This window comes from Haliotis rufescens, unplaced genomic scaffold (genome assembly GCF_023055435.1).
Source record: "Haliotis rufescens isolate VD_foot unplaced genomic scaffold, xgHalRufe1.0.p SCAF_2, whole genome shotgun sequence".
Taxonomy (NCBI): Eukaryota; Metazoa; Mollusca; class Gastropoda; order Lepetellida; family Haliotidae; genus Haliotis; species Haliotis rufescens.
The window spans coordinates 34,781,669-34,802,683 of NW_025963890.1; the positions used below are offsets into that span (position 1 = coordinate 34,781,669).

General features: G+C 41.3%; 1 protein-coding gene and 2 long non-coding RNA genes across 6 annotated transcripts in view; 1 reads left to right on the forward strand and 2 right to left on the reverse strand.

The window, feature by feature from the left end:
• Positions 1 to 18,860, forward strand: part of LOC124111918 (FAS-associated factor 1-like) — a 50,167-nt gene extending 31,307 nt beyond the window's left edge. Inside the window, exons 14-18 of the mRNA XM_046471826.2 lie at positions 273 to 361; positions 2,665 to 2,745; positions 8,716 to 8,826; positions 11,116 to 11,331; positions 13,421 to 18,860. Coding sequence (XP_046327782.1) covers positions 273 to 361; positions 2,665 to 2,745; positions 8,716 to 8,826; positions 11,116 to 11,331; positions 13,421 to 13,504 — 581 coding nt within the window. The 3' untranslated portion in view covers positions 13,505 to 18,860. The remainder of the gene's footprint in view (positions 1 to 272; positions 362 to 2,664; positions 2,746 to 8,715; positions 8,827 to 11,115; positions 11,332 to 13,420) is intronic.
• Positions 5,695 to 7,338, reverse strand: LOC125382058. The gene is made up of 3 exons (XR_007222242.1): positions 7,195 to 7,338; positions 5,839 to 6,255; positions 5,695 to 5,713 (listed from the first exon to the last, which is right to left on the reverse strand). It is a non-coding gene; the product is annotated as an uncharacterized LOC125382058 (long non-coding RNA).
• On the reverse strand, positions 7,428 to 7,919 carry LOC125382059. Of its 4 annotated transcripts, none has more exons than XR_007222246.1 (3): positions 7,878 to 7,919; positions 7,519 to 7,557; positions 7,428 to 7,440 (listed from the first exon to the last, which is right to left on the reverse strand). It is a non-coding gene; the product is annotated as an uncharacterized LOC125382059 (long non-coding RNA). The 4 variants fall into 4 exon arrangements; XR_007222243.1 differs by having other exon boundaries at positions 7,519 to 7,561; positions 7,878 to 7,906; XR_007222244.1 differs by lacking the exon at positions 7,428 to 7,440 and adding an exon at positions 7,605 to 7,643 and having other exon boundaries at positions 7,543 to 7,565; positions 7,878 to 7,915.
• Positions 18,861 to 21,015: the final 2,155 nt, after the last annotated feature.

The following is a 21,015-nucleotide window of genomic DNA, read 5'->3' on the forward strand; positions in this document are numbered from 1 at the left end:
TTTTATTGTTGTTGGTAAAATGAATTCTGCTCCTATGAAATTAAGATGAAATTCAATTCCATACAGTATGTCAGTATGAATATTTAGCCACTAGTCTGAAGCCCAAGTCTAGTAAAATTGTTTGGTCTAGTAAGCTAAGCTGGTATTAGTCCAGACATGACATTATGATCTACAGTAGAGAGATTTTGGCACAGGTTAATATATGAAATATCTTTGTGCCATGACATCCTGTCCACTGACAGTAAATGGTATCTTGTTGTTTTCCTTCCCAGGCCATGTAACACTAGATGAACTTATGACAAGGTTAATACATTCAGTAGAAGTGTTCACAGAACAGCAACAAGCTGACATGTTAGAAGAGGTAAGTGTTTTATATCCATTACAATAAAACTTCTCTAAATCCTAGTAACCATCAGCTACGTGATGAGTTCACCCTCGTACAAGCCTGTACAAGCAGAGTGCTGATGGAGATAGTGGACCATAGAGTAGATATGGTTAGTTCACCCTTGTTACCTATACAAGCAGAGTGCTGATGGAGATAGTGGACCATAGAGTAGATATGGTTAGTTCACCCTTGTTACCTATACAAGCAGAGTGCTGATGGAGATAGTGGACCATAGAGTAGATATGGTTAGTTCACCCTTGTTACCTATACAAGCAGAGTGCTGATGGAGATAGTGGACCATAGAGTAGATATGGTTAGTTCACCCTTGTTACCTATACAAGCAGAGTGCTGATGGAGATAGTGGACCATAGAGTAGATATGGTTAGTTCACCCTCGTTACCTATACAAGCAGAGTGCTGATGGAGATAGTGGACCATAGAGTAGATATGGTTAGTTCACCCTCGTTACCTATACAAGCAGAGTGCTGATGGAGATAGTGGACCATAGAGTAGATATGGTTAGTTCACCCTCGTTACCTATACAAGCAGAGTGCTGATGGAGATAGTGGACCATAGAGTAGATATGGTTAGTTCACCCTCGTTACCTATACAAGCAGAGTGCTGATGGAGATAGTGGACCATAGAGTAGATATGGTTAGTTCACCCTCGTTACCTATACAAGCAGAGTGCTGATGGAGATAGTGGACCATAGAGTAGATATGGTTAGTTCACCCTTGTTACCTATACAAGCAGAGTGCTGATGGAGATAGTGGACCATAGAGTAGATATGGTTAGTTCACCCTTGTTACCTATACAAGCAGAGTGCTGATGGAGATAGTGGACCATAGAGTAGATATGGTTAGTTCACCCTTGTTACCTATACAAGCAGAGTGCTGATGGAGATAGTGGACCATAGAGTAGATATGGTTAGTTCACCCTTGTTACCTATACAAGCAGAGTGCTGATGGAGATATTGGACCATAGAGTAGATATGGTTAGTTCACCCTTGTTACCTATACAAGCAGAGTGCTGATGGAGATAGTGGACCATAGAGTAGATATGGTTAGTTCACCCTTGTTACCTATACAAGCAGAGTGCTGATGGAGATAGTGGACCATAGAGTAGATATGGTTAGTTCACCCTTGTTACATATACAAGCAGAGTGCTGATGGAGATAGTGGACCATAGAGTAGATATGGTTAGTTCACCCTTGTTACCTATACAAGCAGAGTGCTGATGGAGATAGTGGACCATAGAGTAGATATGGTTAATTCACCCTTGTTACCTATACAAGCAGAGTGCTGATGGAGATAGTTGACCATAGAGTAGACAAGGATTATACGGAGACCTTACACATATTGTTTTTATGTCATAAGGGATTGACCATTTGATATTGGGGGAGGTGGGGGGTCTTGGATTTTATTGAAAAAAAGAAATTGTCCCCCAAAAGCCTGGAAAATAATATTTCTGCTTCAGAGTGTTGTAAAACAAATAAATTGCTTGCCACAAAAGTTACATTGTTGCAATGGGTTTTTTTCTTTACAAAATATTCAAGCTCATAGTGTAAAGCGAAAAAATATCTGGTTTTGTTGCTGCAGCTTCAAAATTCCAGGCCTCCCCCAGAATATCAAATGGTCAGTCCCTAAGTCATTTAATGATAATCTGTTGGATGAGATTTCAATGTAAAGTCTGTCTTGCTAGATAACAAGAGAAGAACCAACAATTAGATTTGGTTATAAAGAATACAAAATACAAGTAATTACTCTTGAAGAGGTCAATATGCATAAACAAGGACCCTAGGACCCGACTCCCTTGAGGTTGGGCTCAAGGGTCCATTTTTTCGCATATTGACCTCATCAAGACCCCAAGACCTTGACCCTTTCGGCAGTCTGACCAGACATCAGCCTGCGGACTCTGTTCGGTCAGACAACCTTGGGGTTGGGTCCAAGGGTTCTAGTATTCGCATATTTACCTTCTCAAGAGTAATCATTCATTTTTTTATACTGTAATTCACTTTAAAGTTTATGAAATGTTTAAGTTGTCCTCTGTTTCATTACAGTAACTTAGCTGCAAACCATGAAATGTTCGTACCAGACGCAATCTTGTTTCCTTGCTCACATGACAGGTCAATACTTATCATGTGACGAGTCTATATTCGAGGGCAGTGTCAATCCCTTGATTTCAGGGTCTACTGAGAATGTATTGTTTCGTCACTTGGTACAGATTAACCAATGGAATTGCAAGATTTTAATAGAGGTATAACAATGCTGGTTGTTTCAGCGTGAGAGAGAGGCGAGAGAACAAATCAAACTAGAGCAGGATGAGGCGTATCAAGAATCATTAGCTGCTGACAGGGCCAAGGTGAGAAGCAGTACGGGTCTCCACAACACTAATACCAGTATGATTAGGCTTGAACACATTGAAAACATCCCAAATATCTACACTTGTGCTTTATTTGTCACCATTTGGCTTATTTTGAACGTGCAAGAAGTCTTGTCCCATCCATCAGTACTTGGAAAGCCTGTGCAGCTACAAGTACTTCAGCTGAATAACCACCACCCCCATTGTTCAAAGCATTACAATTGTCCGATATGTGATGTGCACTAACTTACATGGTTCAAAGTGTATTTATCATGTTTTATCTTTTTAACAGAAAAAAAGCGACCAGTCGACTTTATTTGATAATGACAGTCGAATGGGCCACCAGTTGTTTGAGAAGAGCATCCCTATGTATTGCCCAGCATTTGTATACATTTCCTAATACGCCTGAAAGAGTTGCTTCCCCTGTGTTGCCAAGTTCATTCACATTGAGCAGGTGCTCTAGGCCAAAGTGCACAGACAGGCAAATATTGTACTATTGATATCCACGTATTTTGTGTACATGCACAAAAACATTTTGTCAACTGCCGAGATGTTCTCAATTAGAAGAGTGTTAGATACACATTGTCCATTTAGCTGACTGACTGACTGACTGACTGACTGCTGTGTTACAAGTGTCCATGTTACCTGCCTGACTGACTGCTGTGTTACCTGTGTCCATGTTACCTAACTGACTGCTGTGTTATCCATGTTACCTGACTGATGGACTGCTGTGTTATCATTGTTACCTGACTGATGGACTGCTGTGTTACCTGTGTCCATGTTACCTGACTGACTGCTGTGTTACCTGTGTCCATGTTACCTAACTGACTGCTGTGTTATCCATGTTACCTGACTGACGGACTGCTGTGTTACCTGTGTCCATGTTACCTACCTGACTGACTGACTGATTGACTGACTGCTGTGTTACCTGTGTCCATGTTACCTAACTGACTGCTGTGTTATCCATGTTACCTGACTGACGGACTGCTGTGTTACCTGTGTCCATGTTACCTACCTGACTGACTGACTGATTGACTGACTGCTGTGTTACCTGTGTCTATGTTACCTAACTGACTGCTGTGTTATCCATGTTACCTACCTGACTGACTGACTGATTGACTGACTGACTGCTGTGTTACCTGTGTTCCTGTTACCTGACTGACTGACTGGTTGACTGTTGTGTTACCTGTGTCCATGTTACCTGACTGACTGGCTGCTGTGTTACATGTGTCCATGTTACCTGACTGACTGCTGTGTTACATGTGTCCATGTTACCTGACTGACTGACTGCTGTTTTACCTGTGTCCATGTTACCTGACTGACTGACTGCTGTGTTACCTGTGTCCATGTTACCTGACTGACTGACTGGTTGACTGTTGTGTTACCTGTGTCCATGTTACCTGCCTGACTGACTGCTGTGTTACCAGTGTCCATGTTACCTACCTGACTGACTGCTGTGTTACCAGTGTCCATGTTTCCTACCTGACTGACTGCTGTGTTACCTGTGTCCATGTTACCTGCCTGACTGACGGACTGCTGTGTTGCCTGTGTCCATGTTACCTGCCTGACTGACGGACTGCTGTGTTACCTGTGTCCATGTTACCTGACTGACTGACTGACTGGTTGACTGTTGTCTTACCAGTGTCCATGTTACCTGCCTGACTGACGGACTGCTGTGTTACCTGTGTCCATGTTACCTGCCTGACTGACTGACTGCTGTGTTACCAGTGTCCATGTTACCTGACTGACAAACTGCTGTGTTACCTGTGTCCATGTTACCTGCCTTACTGACTAACTGCTGTGTTACCAGTGTCCATGTTACCTGACTGACTAACTGCTGTGTTACCTGTGTCCATGTTACCTGCCTGACTGACTGACTGACTGCTGTATTACGGACTGCTGTGTTACCTACCTGACTGACTGCTGTGTTACCAGTGTCCATGTTACCTACCTGACTGACTGACTGTTGTGTTACCAGTGTCCATGTTACCTGACTGACTAACTGCTGTGTTACCAGTGTTCAGGTTACCTGACTGACTGACTGCTGTGTTACCAGTGTTCAGGTTACCTGACTGACTAACTGCTGTGTTACCAGTGTTCAGGTTACCTGACTGACTGACTGCTGTGTTACCAGTGTTCAGGTTACCTGACTGACTAACTGCTGTGTTACCAGTGTTCAGGTTACCTGACTGACTGACTGCTGTGTTACCAGTGTCCATGTTACCTGACTGACTAACTGCTGTGTTACCAGTGTTCAGGTTACCTGACTGACTGCTGTGTTACCAGTGTCCATGTTACCTGACTGACGGACTGCTGTGTTACCAGTGTCCATGTTACCTACCTGACTGACTGCTGTGTTACCTGTGCTCGTTACATGACTGACCAATTACTGTAATACCTGTGTCCATGTTACCTGATTAACTGTCTGACTTGTGTTACAGGTGTCCATGTTACCTGACTGACTGCCATGTTACCTGTGTCCATTTACCTGCCTGACTGATGGCCATGTTATATGTGTCCATGTTACCTCACTGACTGCTGTGTTACCTGTGTCCATGCTACCTGACTGACTGACTGACTGCTGTGTTACCTGTGTCCATGTTACCTGACTGACTGCTGTGTTACCTGTGTCCATGCTACCTGACTGACTGCTGTGTTACCTGTGTCCATGCTACCTGACTGACTGCTGTGTTACCTGTGTCCATGCTACCTAACTGACTGACTAACTGCTGTGTTACCCGTGTCCATGTTACCTGCCTGACTGACGGACTGCTGTGTTACCTGTGTCCATGTTACCTGCCTGACTGACTGACTGCTGTGTTACCTGTGTCCATGTTACCTGACTGACTGACTGACTGGTTGACTGTTGTCTTACCTGTGTCCATGTTACCTGACTCACTGACTGCTGTGTTACCTGTGTCCATGTTACCTGCCTGACTGACTGCTGTGTTACCTGTGTCCATGTTACCTGCCTGACTGACTGACTGCTGTGTTACCTGTGTCCATGTTACCTGCCTGACTGACTGACTGCTGTGTTACCAGTGTCCATGTTACCTGACTGACTAACTGCTGTGTTACCTGTGTCCATGTTACCTACCTGACTGACTGACTGATTGACTGACTGCTGTGTTACCTGTGTCTATGTTACCTAACTGACTGCTGTGTTATCCATGTTACCTACCTGACTGACTGACTGATTGACTGACTGACTGCTGTGTTACCTGTGTTCCTGTTACCTGACTGACTGACTGGTTGACTGTTGTGTTACCTGTGTCCATGTTACCTGACTGACTGACTGCTGTGTTACCTGTGTCCATGTTACCTGACTGACTGACTGCTGTGTTATCTGTGTCCATGTTACCTGACTGACTGACTGGTTGACTGTTGTGTTACCTGTGTCCATGTTACCTGCCTGACTGACTGCTGTGTTACCAGTGTCCATGTTACCTACCTGACTGACTGCTGTGTTACCAGTGTCCATGTTTCCTACCTGACTGACTGCTGTGTTACCTGTGTCCATGTTACCTGCCTGACTGACGGACTGCTGTGTTACCTGTGTCCATGTTACCTGACTGACTGACTGACTGGTTGACTGTTGTCTTACCAGTGTCCATTTTACCTGCCTGACTGACGGACTGCTGTGTTACCTGTGTCCATGTTACCTGCCTGACTGACTGACTGCTGTGTTACCAGTGTCCATGTTACCTGCCTGACTGACTGCTGTGTTACCTGTGTCCATGTTACCTAACTGACTGCTGTGTTATCCATGTTACCTGACTGATGGACTGCTGTGTTATCATTGTTACCTGACTGATGGACTGCTGTGTTACCTGTGTCCATGTTACCTGACTGACTGCTGTGTTACCTGTGTCCATGTTACCTAACTGACTGCTGTGTTATCCATGTTACCTGACTGACGGACTGCTGTGTTACCTGTGTCCATGTTACCTACCTGACTGACTGACTGACTGATTGACTGACTGCTGTGTTACCTGTGTCTATGTTACCTAACTGACTGCTGTGTTATCCATGTTACCTGACTGACTAACTGCTGTGTTACCTGTGTCCATGTTACCTACCTGACTGACTGACTGATTGACTGACTGCTGTGTTACCTGTGTCTATGTTACCTAACTGACTGCTGTGTTATCCATGTTACCTACCTGACTGACTGACTGATTGACTGACTGACTGCTGTGTTACCTGTGTTCCTGTTACCTGACTGACTGACTGGTTGACTGTTGTGTTACCTGTGTCCATGTTACCTGACTGACTGGCTGCTGTGTTACATGTGTCCATGTTACCTGACAGACTGCTGTGTTACATGTGTCCATGTTACCTGACTGACTGACTGCTGTTTTACCTGTGTCCATGTTACCTGACTGACTGACTGCTGTGTTATCTGTGTCCATGTTACCTGACTGACTGACTGGTTGACTGCTGTGTTACCTGTGTCCATGTTACCTGCCTGACTGACGGACTGCTGTGTTACCTGTGTCCATGTTACCTGCCTGACTGACGGACTGCTGTGTTACCTGTGTCCATGTTACCTGACTGACTGACTGACTGACTGGTTGACTGTTGTCTTACCAGTGTCCATATTACCTGCCTGACTGACGGACTGCTGTGTTACCTGTGTCCATGTTACCTGCCTGACTGACTGACTGCTGTGTTACCAGTGTCCATGTTACCTGACTGACAAACTGCTGTGTTACCTGTGTCCATGTTACCTGCCTTACTGACTAACTGCTGTGTTACCAGTGTCCATGTTACCTGACTAACTGCTGTGTTACCTGTGTCCATGTTACCTGCCTGACTGACTGAATGACTGCTGTATTACCAGTGTCCATGTTACCTACCTGACTGACTGCTGTGTTACCAGTGTCCATGTTACCTACCTGACTGACTGACTGTTGTGTTACCAGTGTCCATGTTACCTGACTGACTAACTGCTGTGTTACCAGTGTTCAGGTTACCTGACTGACTGACTGCTGTGTTACCAGTGTCCATGTTACCTGACTGACTAACTGCTGTGTTACCAGTGTTCAGGTTACCTGACTGACTGACTGCTGTGTTACCAGTGTCCATGTTACCTGACTGACTAACTGCTGTGTTACCAGTGTTCAGGTTACCTGACTGACTGCTGTGTTACCAGTGTCCATGTTACCTGACTGACGGACTGCTGTGTTACCAGTGTCCATGTTACCTACCTGACTGACTGCTGTGTTACCTGTGCTCGTTACATGACTGACCAATTACTGTAATACCTGTGTCCATGTTACCTGATTAACTGTCTGACTTGTGTTACAGGTGTCCATGTTACCTGACTGACTGCCATGTTACCTGTGTCCATTTACCTGCCTGACTGATGGCCATGTTATATGTGTCCATGTTACCTCACTGACTGCTGTGTTACCTGTGTCCATGTTACCTGACTGACTGGCTGCTGTGTTACCTGTGTCCATGTTACCTGACTGACTGACTGTAATGTTCCTGTGTCCATGTTACCAGACTGACTGGCTGCTGTGTTACCTGTGTCCATGTTACCTGACTGACTGCTGTGTTACCTGTGTCCATGTTACCTGACTGACTGGCTGCTGTGTTACAGGTGTCCATGTTACCTAACTGACTGTTGTGTTACCTGTGTCCATGTTACCTGACTGACTGGCTGCTGTGTTACCTGTGTCCATGTTACCTAACTGACTGTTGTGTTACCTGTGTCCATGTTAACTGACTGCTGTGTTACCTGTGTCCATGTTACCTAACTGACTGTTGTGTTACCTGTGTCCATGTTACCTGACTGACTGGCTGCTGTGTTACATGTGTCCATGTTACCTGACTGACGGACTGCTGTGTTATCCATGTTACCTGACTGACTGGCTGCTGTGTTACCTGTGTCCATGTTACCTGACTGACTGACTGTTGTGTCACCTGTGTCCATGTTACCTGACTGCCCAGCTGCTGTTACAGGCGGAGGCCCAGAAGGTGGAGAAGGAGCGTCTGATGGCGGAGCAGGAGAAGGAGATGCAGGCACAGATGGTGGAGGAGCAGAAGAAGCAGGAGGAGCTAGCTGTGAAAGAGGTACACATAGTCCATGTGGACCACACTCATACAGTTTCCAGCCAAACACATTCTTCTCTTGATTATATTACTGACACTGACAGGTTGGTTGGTGTAAGGACACCTATTTAACTGCCAGGGTTCCAGTTCCTCATGAAAGTCCCCAGTGTACTGTGGTTTCTTGTGTCTACCAAAGAATAAATCTCCAGGACTTCATACTTGTCTTCAGAGCCAACTAAAATGGATACAACATGTTTCTAGGCTGACCATGAACCCCATCATGTCTAAAAAGAGTGGACTTTTGATTTGCTATCAGCCATTATTGTATCTGGCTCAGGCTCCATTCAAAGGCTTTAGGCTGGATCGGAAGAATCAGGAGAATCAGGAGAAGACTCTTCAATTCATTGTGTAGATATGAGTCATATCTCACTGGTTCATATCTCAATGTCATACAATAGTTAACCCTTGTGATCAGCTTGTCCGTCCTCCGCCATTTATTTCGTTGCCAGTGCAGAACTCCTAAACTATTGTATACGTCTTGTTGAAACTTCCTCTATAGATAAGTGTTGTCGTAAACTCTTGCCTTTTAATGATATGGGATTGGTTTTTTTTCGTTTTTTTATTTTCATGTTTAAAAATTGAACTTTACTGAAAATGAGGGCAGTTTCCAGAGCAAAACTCCAAAACCATTGAATATTTCTGGAAGAACTTGCTATGCAGATCAGTCTAGTGGTGAACTGGTGCCTTTTGATGATTTGGGTTATTGAAAAATACTGAACAACATTATGTTTTCTTACTGAACTGAAGGTATCCAATGGCAATGAATCAAAAGTGGGGTATGAGTAGCCAAACTCCAAGCTCCAGACTATGTGGCATCTCCTTATGACCCTTGTTTAAATAGTGTTTAATAACATCACATGCAGCAGGATTATAATTTGCAACATTTGGTCATTCGAATGAGAGTGTCATTAGCACTGTGCAACTGTACTCTGCAACATCTACTCTACTCCACGACGGATAATCTGCTCCTGATAGACACCACTGTGTCACAAAACACATAAGGTGCATGTAGGCACACTCAACAGGCTTCTTAAAACTGTCTTATTGATATATTTAACTTGAATATATCAAGTCTTTTAGTGTTTGTAGTTGAAGGACTTGCGAACAAATACATTTGAAATAGAGAGTGTATACAGACTGCCACTTTTATTTTTTAGTTGTGCAAGCATTGTGGTATTATTAAAATTCAGAGCATCACTTACAACAAAACATTGACCTTGAACTTCAGGTTCTAAATGAGAGTAATGCCAACTTGGACCAAGTGGACAGGTCTTCATCATTTCAACTGTTGCAATCTTGTGTCTTGAATCTTTCATGCCCCTAAACTGAACAGGTGTAGCTTGGCTATAGGTTGCAACCAATATCATAACACATAAACCAGCTGCTGACTTGTATGAAATTACATAGTCAATATGACCGGACTCAATGAGTCAATCGACCCGTGAAGATCCGGGGTAGAATAGGTCTTCAGCAACCCATGCTTGCCGTAAAAGGCGACTATGCTTGTCGTAAGAGGCGACTAACGGGATCGGTTGGTCAGGCTCGCTGACTTGGTTGATGCATGTCATCGATCCCAATTGTGTGGATCGATGCTCATGATATTAATCACTGGATTGTCTGGTCCAGACTCAATTATTTACAGACCGCCGTCATATAGCTGGAATATTGCTAAGTGCGGCGTTAAACAACCAAAAACCAGCCAACCAACAACAATGAGTCAATCATCTTGTGGGCTCCCCTCACTTAAACTAAAACGAGGTTGAAGCTAGATTTTCAGTTGAATGCAGATGTTTCTGACTTGATGATGTTTTTGTATATAAATGCTATTATCAATGTGATTTTTTTAATTGGCATATTATCGTATCTTATAATGAATCAGCTACAAATGTTATATTCATGCTCCATCCTTGTATTAAAAATTTCATTTTTTCAAACATTGTATTTTAGTAAAGTGCAAAGTTTTTGAGTAATATTTAAATAAATACATTTGTCCCTGTTAGATACCGTGTTTCTTACAACTTGTATTTTTCAAACTTACCTGATGAGTGTAAGCAGGGACTTGTTCAGTAATATATATAGGTGTAATATTGCTGACTGAGATGCAGGACAACATACACCATTCACTTGCTCTGGTCCATAATAGGTGTACTAGTTAGTGGAAGGACATTGAATTAAACACATCACAATATTAGGGGGTGGATACAATCACTTTGTACATCTACCTATCACAGTTCTTTTACAATATTGTAGGCAATCCAGGCTTCCTTATTAAAGTCATTACCAGATGAACCTCCCACAAGCTGTAAGAATCCTGTCAGTCGGATACGTTTCCGTCTCCCGACTGGCGAGGTGACGACTCGACGCTTTCTGGCAACCGAGACAGTGCAGACACTTCTACATTATCTGACAACCAAAGGGTTCCACACAGAGGAGTACAAGGTGCTATCTACTTTCCCTAGGAGAGATGTGAGTATACATGCTGTATAGGGTATATAACATACCGTATTCGACGTAATAAGCGCCCAGGACGCTCTCCAAATTAGAAATAGGGCTCTTATTGGAATAATATTTTAGTGAAAAAAAGAGTTGAAAGATAAATATCGTGGTTTATGCTGACAGCCTGAAATGTTTATGCACGACAGATATATTTTTCCAGAATTTAATTGCCCATAATTAAGTGTGCACATAATACATGAGTGCATATTAAACACGAATAAATAAGTCTTGTGTACATTGATCAATCGAAAAGGGTGCTAATTGGGATTATTCACTGGCCAATATATTAGTAAATATCGCCGTGGGCACTTATTAGAGCGAGGCGCTTATTACGTCGAATACGGTAACTACACGATAAATCACAAAGAACAATGAAGAACGAAGTGTTGTTTATTTCACTATAAAACATTGTTCTATCATGACGTCATTTCTGGAATTTTGAACACGTGCTCACAACTTGATGACATCATAAATTGGACAAAGTTATTTTTTTAGAGGGAAGTGTTTAATGAGTTGTTCCCTGTAGATGTAGCTGGCCAATGTAGATAATTGCAAATGCTGAACGAATGTTTGAGAGATATGACAATCGGTATTGGGAGAAAAGGTACAGATAATCGACGTGCAAATTGTGAGAATATGCAGGAGAGACCAAAATTTCATAAAATGTACTTGTCCGGCATTGCCATGGTTTGATTCTATTCAGAGAGTCATCATTATTTAAATATGGGTAAATATCTTTGAAGCTTGTATGCTACATGACTCATGATCGTTATTAATCGTTCAACAAAACACTGGAGGAAGAATAAACCACTCAGGGCTGCACCCCTCATGGTTTATTCTTTATTGTACGATAAACAACTCATCGTATATTTTATAAATAGCACTTCTACACTGTAATCAGTTTGATATTTGTTGCATTGGTCCAAGAGGTGAGAGCTTCACTGTTTGAAATGACAAGCTAGATGTTCCATTTTGATATAAAGATGTTATGTATGTATTTATGATGGAAGTTATTGCATTGATATAAATCCTCCCCAGTCCTTGTCACCCAAAGGGTAGTCGTTTCCTTCAGGCCCCTTGTAGGAGCCCCAATAGGGATTCCAGACAGAATAGGTTCTCTGTACCCCATGCTTGCCCTTAGAGTAAGACCTTACCACTCCTGGGCTCAAAATAGATCATCTGTACCCCATGATTGTCATAAGACCTTATCTCTATGTGGCCCAAATAGGTCCTCTGTTCCCAATGATTGTCCTAAGACCTTACCTCTATGGGGCTCAAATAGGTCCTCTGTACCCAATGATTGCTCAAATAGGTCCTCTGTACCCCATGATTGTCCTAAGACCTTACCTCTGTGTGGCTCAAATAGGTCCTCTGTACCCCATGATTGTCCTAAGACCTTACCTCTGTGTGGCTCAAATGGGTCCTCTGTACCCCATGATTGTCCTAAGACCTTACCTCTATGGGGCTCAAATAGGTCCTCTGTACCCCATGATTGTCCTAAGATCTTACCTCTGTGTGGCTCAAATAGGTCCTCTGTACCCCATGATTGTCCTTAGACCTTACCTCTGTGTTGCTCAAATAGGTCCTCTGTACCCCATGATTGTCCTAAGACCTTACCTCTATGGGGCTCAAATAGGTTCTCTGTACCCCATGATTGTCCTAAGACCTTACCTCTGTGCTGCTCAAATAGGTTCTCTGTACCCCATGCTTGTCCTAAGACCTTACCTCTGTGCTGCTCAAATAGGTCCTCTGTACCCCATGATTGTCCTAAGACCTTACCTCTGTGCTGCTCAAATAGGTCCTCTGTACCCCATGCTTGTCCTTAGTCCTTACCTCTGTGTGGCTCTAATAGGTCCTCTGTACCCCATGCTTGTCCTTATACCTTACCTCTGTGTTGCTCAAAAAGGTCCTCTATTCCCCATGTTTGTCCTAAGACCTTACCTCTGTGAGAGTCAGAATATGTCCCCTGTACATAAGACAATATTCATTCACACATACTTTATTCATCAATTGCCAAATTTCTTTTTGTAAGAGAGAATAATTATTTTGTTATTGACAGATTACCCAGCTAGATCTTAACATGTCATTACAAGAAGCCAAACTGTTTCCACAAGAAACTCTTATTCTGGAGGAGAAGTCGTAACGCTCTGTCATTGATGGGTTGCCGGGGAAGTGCAAGGATGTTTTCATTGGACTGAGTGAGAGCTCTGATGTTGCTGATGTTGCTGATGTTACTATGTCCCAGACTCTCACACATGGAAGACAGTTTTTTCTGAAGCAAAAATTATAATGAAAAACTTGATGTTTTGTTCTGTTCTTGGATGGCAACATTTCATGTTGGTGATGAAATAAGACGGATGTGAAATTTGAATTTACAAACAAAGAAAATTGAGCGCCAAATTCAACTGTTTGGTATTGAATTGATAGTAAGATTGTATAACAAAAATTATTGTGCTGAAAATAGGACATGAATGTCCTAGGACATTTGTTGTTGTGTCCTGAACTTTGAAGAATTCATTAGCTGGCTGCCATTGTAAATGTTCCATGTTGTTGCAAGTCTGGTCAACTTGGTATGCTTGTCTACACACAGATTGATTGATGCCTGTCAGTTACATATGGATGTATTTCAAGCTTGACACTGACGTTCACAAACTGCAAAATCTTGATTACATGAAATGACTGAAATTATTTTTGTTGGCATAGTGAAATATGAAATATCCATGAAGTCTTTGCATGGCTTTAGGAAGGATAAGCAGAGTAAGGGAAACTTCCTTTTGCCTTAATCTCTCAGTGATGAGTGCAGAATACATCCACCAAGGATCAGGTTTAGTATGGGCTGAAATCCCAATAGACATGGAAGCATTCTTGTTAGTATGTCATTGGCATTGAGTCTCAGTACCTCTCTGTATGCAGATCTGACCAGCCCTCTACAGAACACAAGGTGAAGCATTCAAATTTTGTTTTGTTTGATTTTTATATCTCAAAAATGATTGTTGGCAATTCTGAGTAGAGAATATGGTATAAAAGAGCCCCATGCATTTAAGATGCTCTATCAACTGAACATTTTTTAATTTTTTTTATTTATTTATTTTATTTGGTTGTTTCATTTCCTACAGGCCAAAATTTCAGAGTCCTTGGCAAATGCATTTGACAAAGGAAGGTGATGACGAAAAAGAATAGTTAGAGAACTGACATCTGATTTGGATCACATATCTTGCACATCCTTCATTGGGAGGTCAAGGCTTGCTGAGTGTTCACATGATGTGATAATGGAGGATTTGTCAAATCTTCACACAGAGATGTATTGATTGCTATCATACTGAACATTGTCTTTACTGAAAATTGTATTGGTTCTCTGATTCCAGTAATCAGTCCTAGAAATGTCTCCGAACATAGCTGCAGGCCTGTGTGTTGCTGTCACCGGAGTTCATCAGTGAAAACTTCAGCTGTAAAACTTCCAACATGTTATCTCCTGATGTGCTGCTACTTTAACCAGGAGGATGTAGCTTTGTTGGCCCATCATCCCATTGCTGTTGTATATTTTATACTAAGTGGTTTGATGAATTATCTGTTCTTGTTGAAATATCTATATTTAATTTGGGGCATGTATCATGTTAAGTGGGGCTCCAGGAGGGCTATAGTGTATACTATGCTAAACAAGAGGTACCATATTTGATGTACTAGGATCCCTGCACTTCACAATTGATAACCTTTGTGTTAAGGGTTACATCGTGTCCAGTGGAACCTGATAAATCCAGACAGGTCGTTTTGGATCAAGATTGTCCACATTAGCAGGTATGTTGGTTACCTGAAGAATGACTGTGTAGAGGTTCCATCCCAGCTGTGTCCCAAAGTGAAGAGTTCCAGATAACAGAGGTTCTGTTTTAAACAGATGGAACCTGAGCTGCTGCCTATACCTAGATGACAATCTCAGACATGTGTCAGTAAGAGAGGAAGTGACTTAACTTTTGGTAGGCGAAGGGGAGAATCTGTACAATACGGAAACGACACTTTTCCTACACCATAACACCCAGATTTCCTTAACATATATTTATCTAATCCCAGTACACTGAAGACAATCGTGTCATTATTGACCCTATGCCATGGTGAGAGGCTGGTGCATGACTGTCAAATGTGTGATTCTGAAGACTGTATGAATTTTTTGTTTTGGCCAACCTCATTCAAATCTGGATCCTGTTTCACAAAAAATAAGGCTATGACTATCATAACTCTTCTGCTTTAACATACAATTACGACAGTCGCATCACTATGATCGTTTTGGGAAACGAGGCCCAGATATTTTCCTCCGCTACGATACCTCTCTGTGTGAAGATCTGAGGAAACCTCTCTAAATGGCTGTATCAGGTGAACATTCTATTAATCTGCCCATTGGTGTCGAGGCTTCTAACTTCTCGGTATGAGTGAGCAAAGATTCATACAAGCATATCGTTTTTTCTGTATCACGAAAAATGAATATAATCGTGGAACTCTGATTACAAATTAGTCATGTTATTATATTGTTGTGGATATGTTGTACACCCTGTTGTTACGGAGTGCCATGAGTGCATCGGAGAGAATCTACGCCCAAAAGGGTGTAATGTTGAGGGGATATTTGTGTTTTGTGTTGGTTTCGAAATCGAGATGCTAAAGAAATGAAGCTGAAATATTTGATAAGCTGACATCTGATTGGCTCCAGGACCCATGCATCCTTTGTTGTGACTGGATCAGTCAATGTCCTCAAAGGGTTCTGCAGCAACCTTTATTGGTGGTGTCCTCAAATCTTCACGCAGAAAGGTATCATATCACAGTGAAACATTTGATTTTAGTGAAATTATTTGCCTTAAAAACTGCTTCCCAAACAATACCATGTCTTGAACATATTCCCAGTGGATACTTTATCCCATTTGAAGGAAACAATAAACCAAAACATGTTTCAGGCTTTGATATTCCTTTATTACTGTGCCAATTGAAGTTTAAAATTCTAATGGCATGGTAAAATAAGTCCTTGGTGCCTAAAGGGTACACTTAAAAAAAATAATTTTAAATCATAGAAACATGTTTATTATATGAAGCCAGTGATAATGTACTTTCATGAACGTCAACTGGATAATCACAAGGAAAATAATCGATTGAACATATTTATTTGGCAGATTCATATAATAATTGATGGGATTCAGAAACCGAAAAGGTTTCAGTTGCAGTGAAAGGATGAGGGCATCCAATGATTCACCGAGGTCAAACTTGGATCCAAAGTAGTGTTCTTGTTGTGACGCTTCTTTTCCAGAGCGCACATATAAACACTGTTAGGAGTGCCTTGTGGCAAAGAAAATACATTTGTAACCCTACATTTAATGGCCATGGACAGACCACTAATTAGATTTGAAAGTTGCCATTTGTTTGTTGAGCATGTTGAGAAAGCATGGTATTATTCAAACACAGGAACACCAATAAGGGTTTGACAATAAAGCTGAGGGTATGCATGAGTGAGTGAGTGAGGAACATATTTGCATTTATTTATTAAAAAGAATCTGGACAGAAAAGAACTGCACATTTTGTTGTCGTTTGTATGTTGAGTATTTTCTGTGTTCATGAGGTAATGATATACGTAGCTTGAAACTTACAGTCCTGTTATGCTGTAGAAGTGTAGAGAGGTTTGTGTTCGTACATAGTCTCTGGTTAAGTTATCTCCCTTTGACCTGGAAGGCTCCCATGTATTGTGAGGACTCTTGAAATGCCTATCATTCTGTAGACCTACAATAGTCTTAGCACTGAGTATGTTGTGTGCTTGTGGGCTAAGAACTTAGGGCTGGGACAAGTCTAAATTTACTACCCGGGTATCGACCCCCCTTTTACCCTATCCCACCCAAGTACCCACTGTAGGCCTCAAGAGATAGGTACAAAATGTCTGATTGGAATATAGTTTGACTGTAGCCCTGACAAAAAGTGTTAAGATACATGTATATAGTAATCTGGTCATGCATACACTGAAGTTGACTGAAGTTTTATCTTTATTCAAACCTATAAAAGTCAGAAAGAAATGTGAACATTAGTGACTTGTAGTGTAACCATAGAGTTCTAGATATTTTTTCTTATCAAACATTATATTACATGACTAACCACGGGTCCGGGTAGTCCTGTGGGTACACGGGTTCTTAGGACCCACCTGACCCGAGTAGCTGAGTTACCTGTCCCAGTCCTAGTAGAAATTAACACAGCTGTAACAGAGCTGACTGTATGGGACATTGTTTTGTTGCTCAGTTCATTTCAACTATAGGTAGTTATATTTTCTCGCCTGGTCAAAGGTTATAAAGATATTCTTCAAAACACAAGGTAAAGAAGTACACAGTATTTCGTAGTGGTCCTAGACATAGCAATATTGTTCATAGCAGTTCATGGGTATTGTTGTTTGAAAGTGTTTTGGCTGTTGGAAGGACAGGCAACGAATGCAATGTGTCCTTGTTGATATATTTTCAGAAGCCATTTTGATTGTGGAATTAATGATTGTTTCTCAGAGGGAGATGTTGGTACTTATTTCAATTTTCTGCTAATCATTCTTTGCCATCACCATTTCCATCCCACCCAACCGAGTTATTTTGAACTAAATGAAACCAGGGTTCAATATGTCAGATCCACTGGGTCTCAGAATATTATTTTTCTCTGTATTCAACTTTGATTTGATGTTGACAGTCATTTAGTCCAAACCTCAGTCAAGAGGATCATTTTTACAACACTTGAAGTAAAGTACCTAACGCTGAGTTTTTTGGATGACTTTGTTTTTTGGTGAAGTTGCGATTGTTTGTGTGACTCTATAGAATATGGTGGATGTGAGGATATTTTTAGGGGAAGGTTTTTTTGGGTCAACGGTGTAAATGTCAAAATGTGTCATAGTGTTTTCAATATCTCAGTTACATGTTTATTAGGAAACATATTTCTGTAAGTATATATATACATGTACTTCATAAATGTTTTTCAAATTTCATACACAATCAATATAATACAATTTTGAAAGAATAGTTTCCCGTTTTGTGTAACATTTGTACGTGAAATGAGTGGATTACTATTTCTGCAGTATCAGCTGTGGAGGGTATCGGGACTAGAACATGATGTAGAGTGGCATGCTGATCATTCAGCAAAGTCAAGTCAAGTGTCACATGGGCATTAATCCAGTAACATGACTGCCATTAATTCTGGGTGTATTTTGTAAGTGTGAATGAATGTTGTTTGTCATGAACTAAGGGCTCTGGGTGAGACCACACAAGTTTTCTATTAATGTAAACAAGATGAGAAATCTTTTTGATGAGTATCTCATAGTAATATGAAAACAAAATGTGAACAAATATGTATAAATGAACGTACGAGTTCAGACCAGAACAGCTGTAATTTCAGAGACAATACTGGTAACACTTCTCACAAATAACTCTTGTCTCATCAGATTACAGGATATTCATGAGGGTCAAATTTTTCATGAGGGCTCTTGTATAGGGTCGGGACTTTCTCCATAATCCAAGTCCTTTTCCAATCTAGGTTTACACGTAATTAGTGCCATGTAATAAACCAAAACATTGTCTTGTATGAATAGGCCACATTTAAAGTGTAACGTAATGACTCCACAACATGATACAGGCACTTGTTGACAGTGTTTGATGCTATGCCTCAGTAAATGTATCCATATACAGCATTTGAAATTGAGCATGGAAGTCGAGGGGCCCTTGTCATAACCCAAACTGAAAGTTGAAAATTTAGTGGTCCTTAAATTTGAATACTATAGCAGCAAATCTAAAGGATTCCCTTTAATTTCTAACAATGTATATGGATTCAATTGCATTCTCAACTTCCTGGGGAGGATACAGTTAGTTGTTGTAATTTGGATAGGAATCAGAACCCCAACATGGATCTTTTATTATGAACCTTAAAGGGGAAGTGTACACGCAAAAACCACTTTCTTTCTTTTTCTAATTGCTGATGCGGCGTTAAGCAATATTCACTCACTCACTCTTTTTCTAAACAAAACGCAATTTTAGAATTAATTAGTATCTGTGTTTGAAAATATACACTCATTTTTTCACAGTGAAAGTAGGAAGCTCACAATAGTGTGAAAATGACATGAAGTTATGAGGCCTTCGTTTTTCGAGCTAAACAGGCCTGAGTTATCCCCCTTAGATTATGACGTAATTGGTGCCAATTCAACTGGGTCCCTGTCTATTCTCAACGCAAAAGATATCAAGTACCAGTTTGCGGTAAAACAACATGGCCTACGACACACTCCGGCGCAGTGGTGACTCAGCATAACACTATGCTGGCTGGCATCTGAGACGCTAGAATCACACACCTGGACCTACACCACGTGAAGCGGCTCTAACAAAGCATAGTGACGTCATAATGTTTATCAATTGGCACCAATGACGTCATATTGCAAGGGGCATAAGCCATGGTGTTTTTATTGTGGAAATAGAACACTTGGTAAATGTGAAAAATATAAATCGTTTTAATGGGAAAAATATGTTAATTAATTGTGATATTTTTATATTTTTGTCTATGACACTTCTAGGTTAACACTTTTAATGTGGAAAAAGTACAAGAAAAATAGGTTCATTTCCGTGTGTACTTGCCCTTTAAGAGGCAATACTTTGAGAGAAAAAATCATCAAATAAATATCTGTTGATTATGTGTTAGGTGACTTGCACATCATCATCAATCAGAGTTAATGTGATTTCCATAAAATACGTACCTCCTACACTATTGGGGAAAACACAGCTGAATGCAAGACTTGATTAGACCCATCCCCAAGTCGTTTTTGCCTGCAGGTTTTGTGTGGTCAGAGGTACCATGTTGATATTTTGTATATACGCCCCTATTGGGAGAGTAATCATCTTCCCGAGGCAAGGGAGTTAACTGACTATCAAAGTCCAGTGTCCACCTTTGCCGAACTAGGCTGGAATTCCGGAGTTACATTTTTGCTGGACTAACGAGTCTATGCATAGTCCAATCAAAGTCGCGTAATGAACTAGACATCCAGTTTCTAATCAAGGTGCTCAAGTGATTTGATGCACTTCACGGGGTAGACCCATTATATAACAATATAGATCTTGATTATCGATCAGATAGTCTTGACTGGGTGCCGCCATTTTGTTTGAATAAAATGCAAGTGATATGAGAGATGGAATCTGATTGGTCAATAGGAGGGACATAAAAGGACACAACTCGTGATAGCCTGGAATTTCCAGCCTTGTTCCGCAAGGGTGGAAACTGGACTTTTTAAGTCAGTTAACGCCCTTGCCTCGGGAAGATGGAGAGTAATAAACGACTGTGTATTGTTCTTGTGGGAACCACTCATCATTTGCTTGTACAGTTGTGTATTTAAGTGCATTGTGAAAACACCATATTGTAGAATATTGAAGTGATGATGACATGTTACTATGGAGACCTATGCTGGCACACATTAAAAACTGTTTTTTAAAACTGCTGCATTTCATGTCTTTCTTTCAAGCAAGATGCCATAGTACTGCAGAGACAGGCATCTGTGTCAGTCAGCCTGTTCTTTCAATCTGTGCATCACTTTTATCTATTAAACCCTGAATATATATATATAATGGGGTTTAATGTTGCGTTCAAGATTGTAGCACTTATATAAGGATGTGTGTGTGGCTGCTTGTA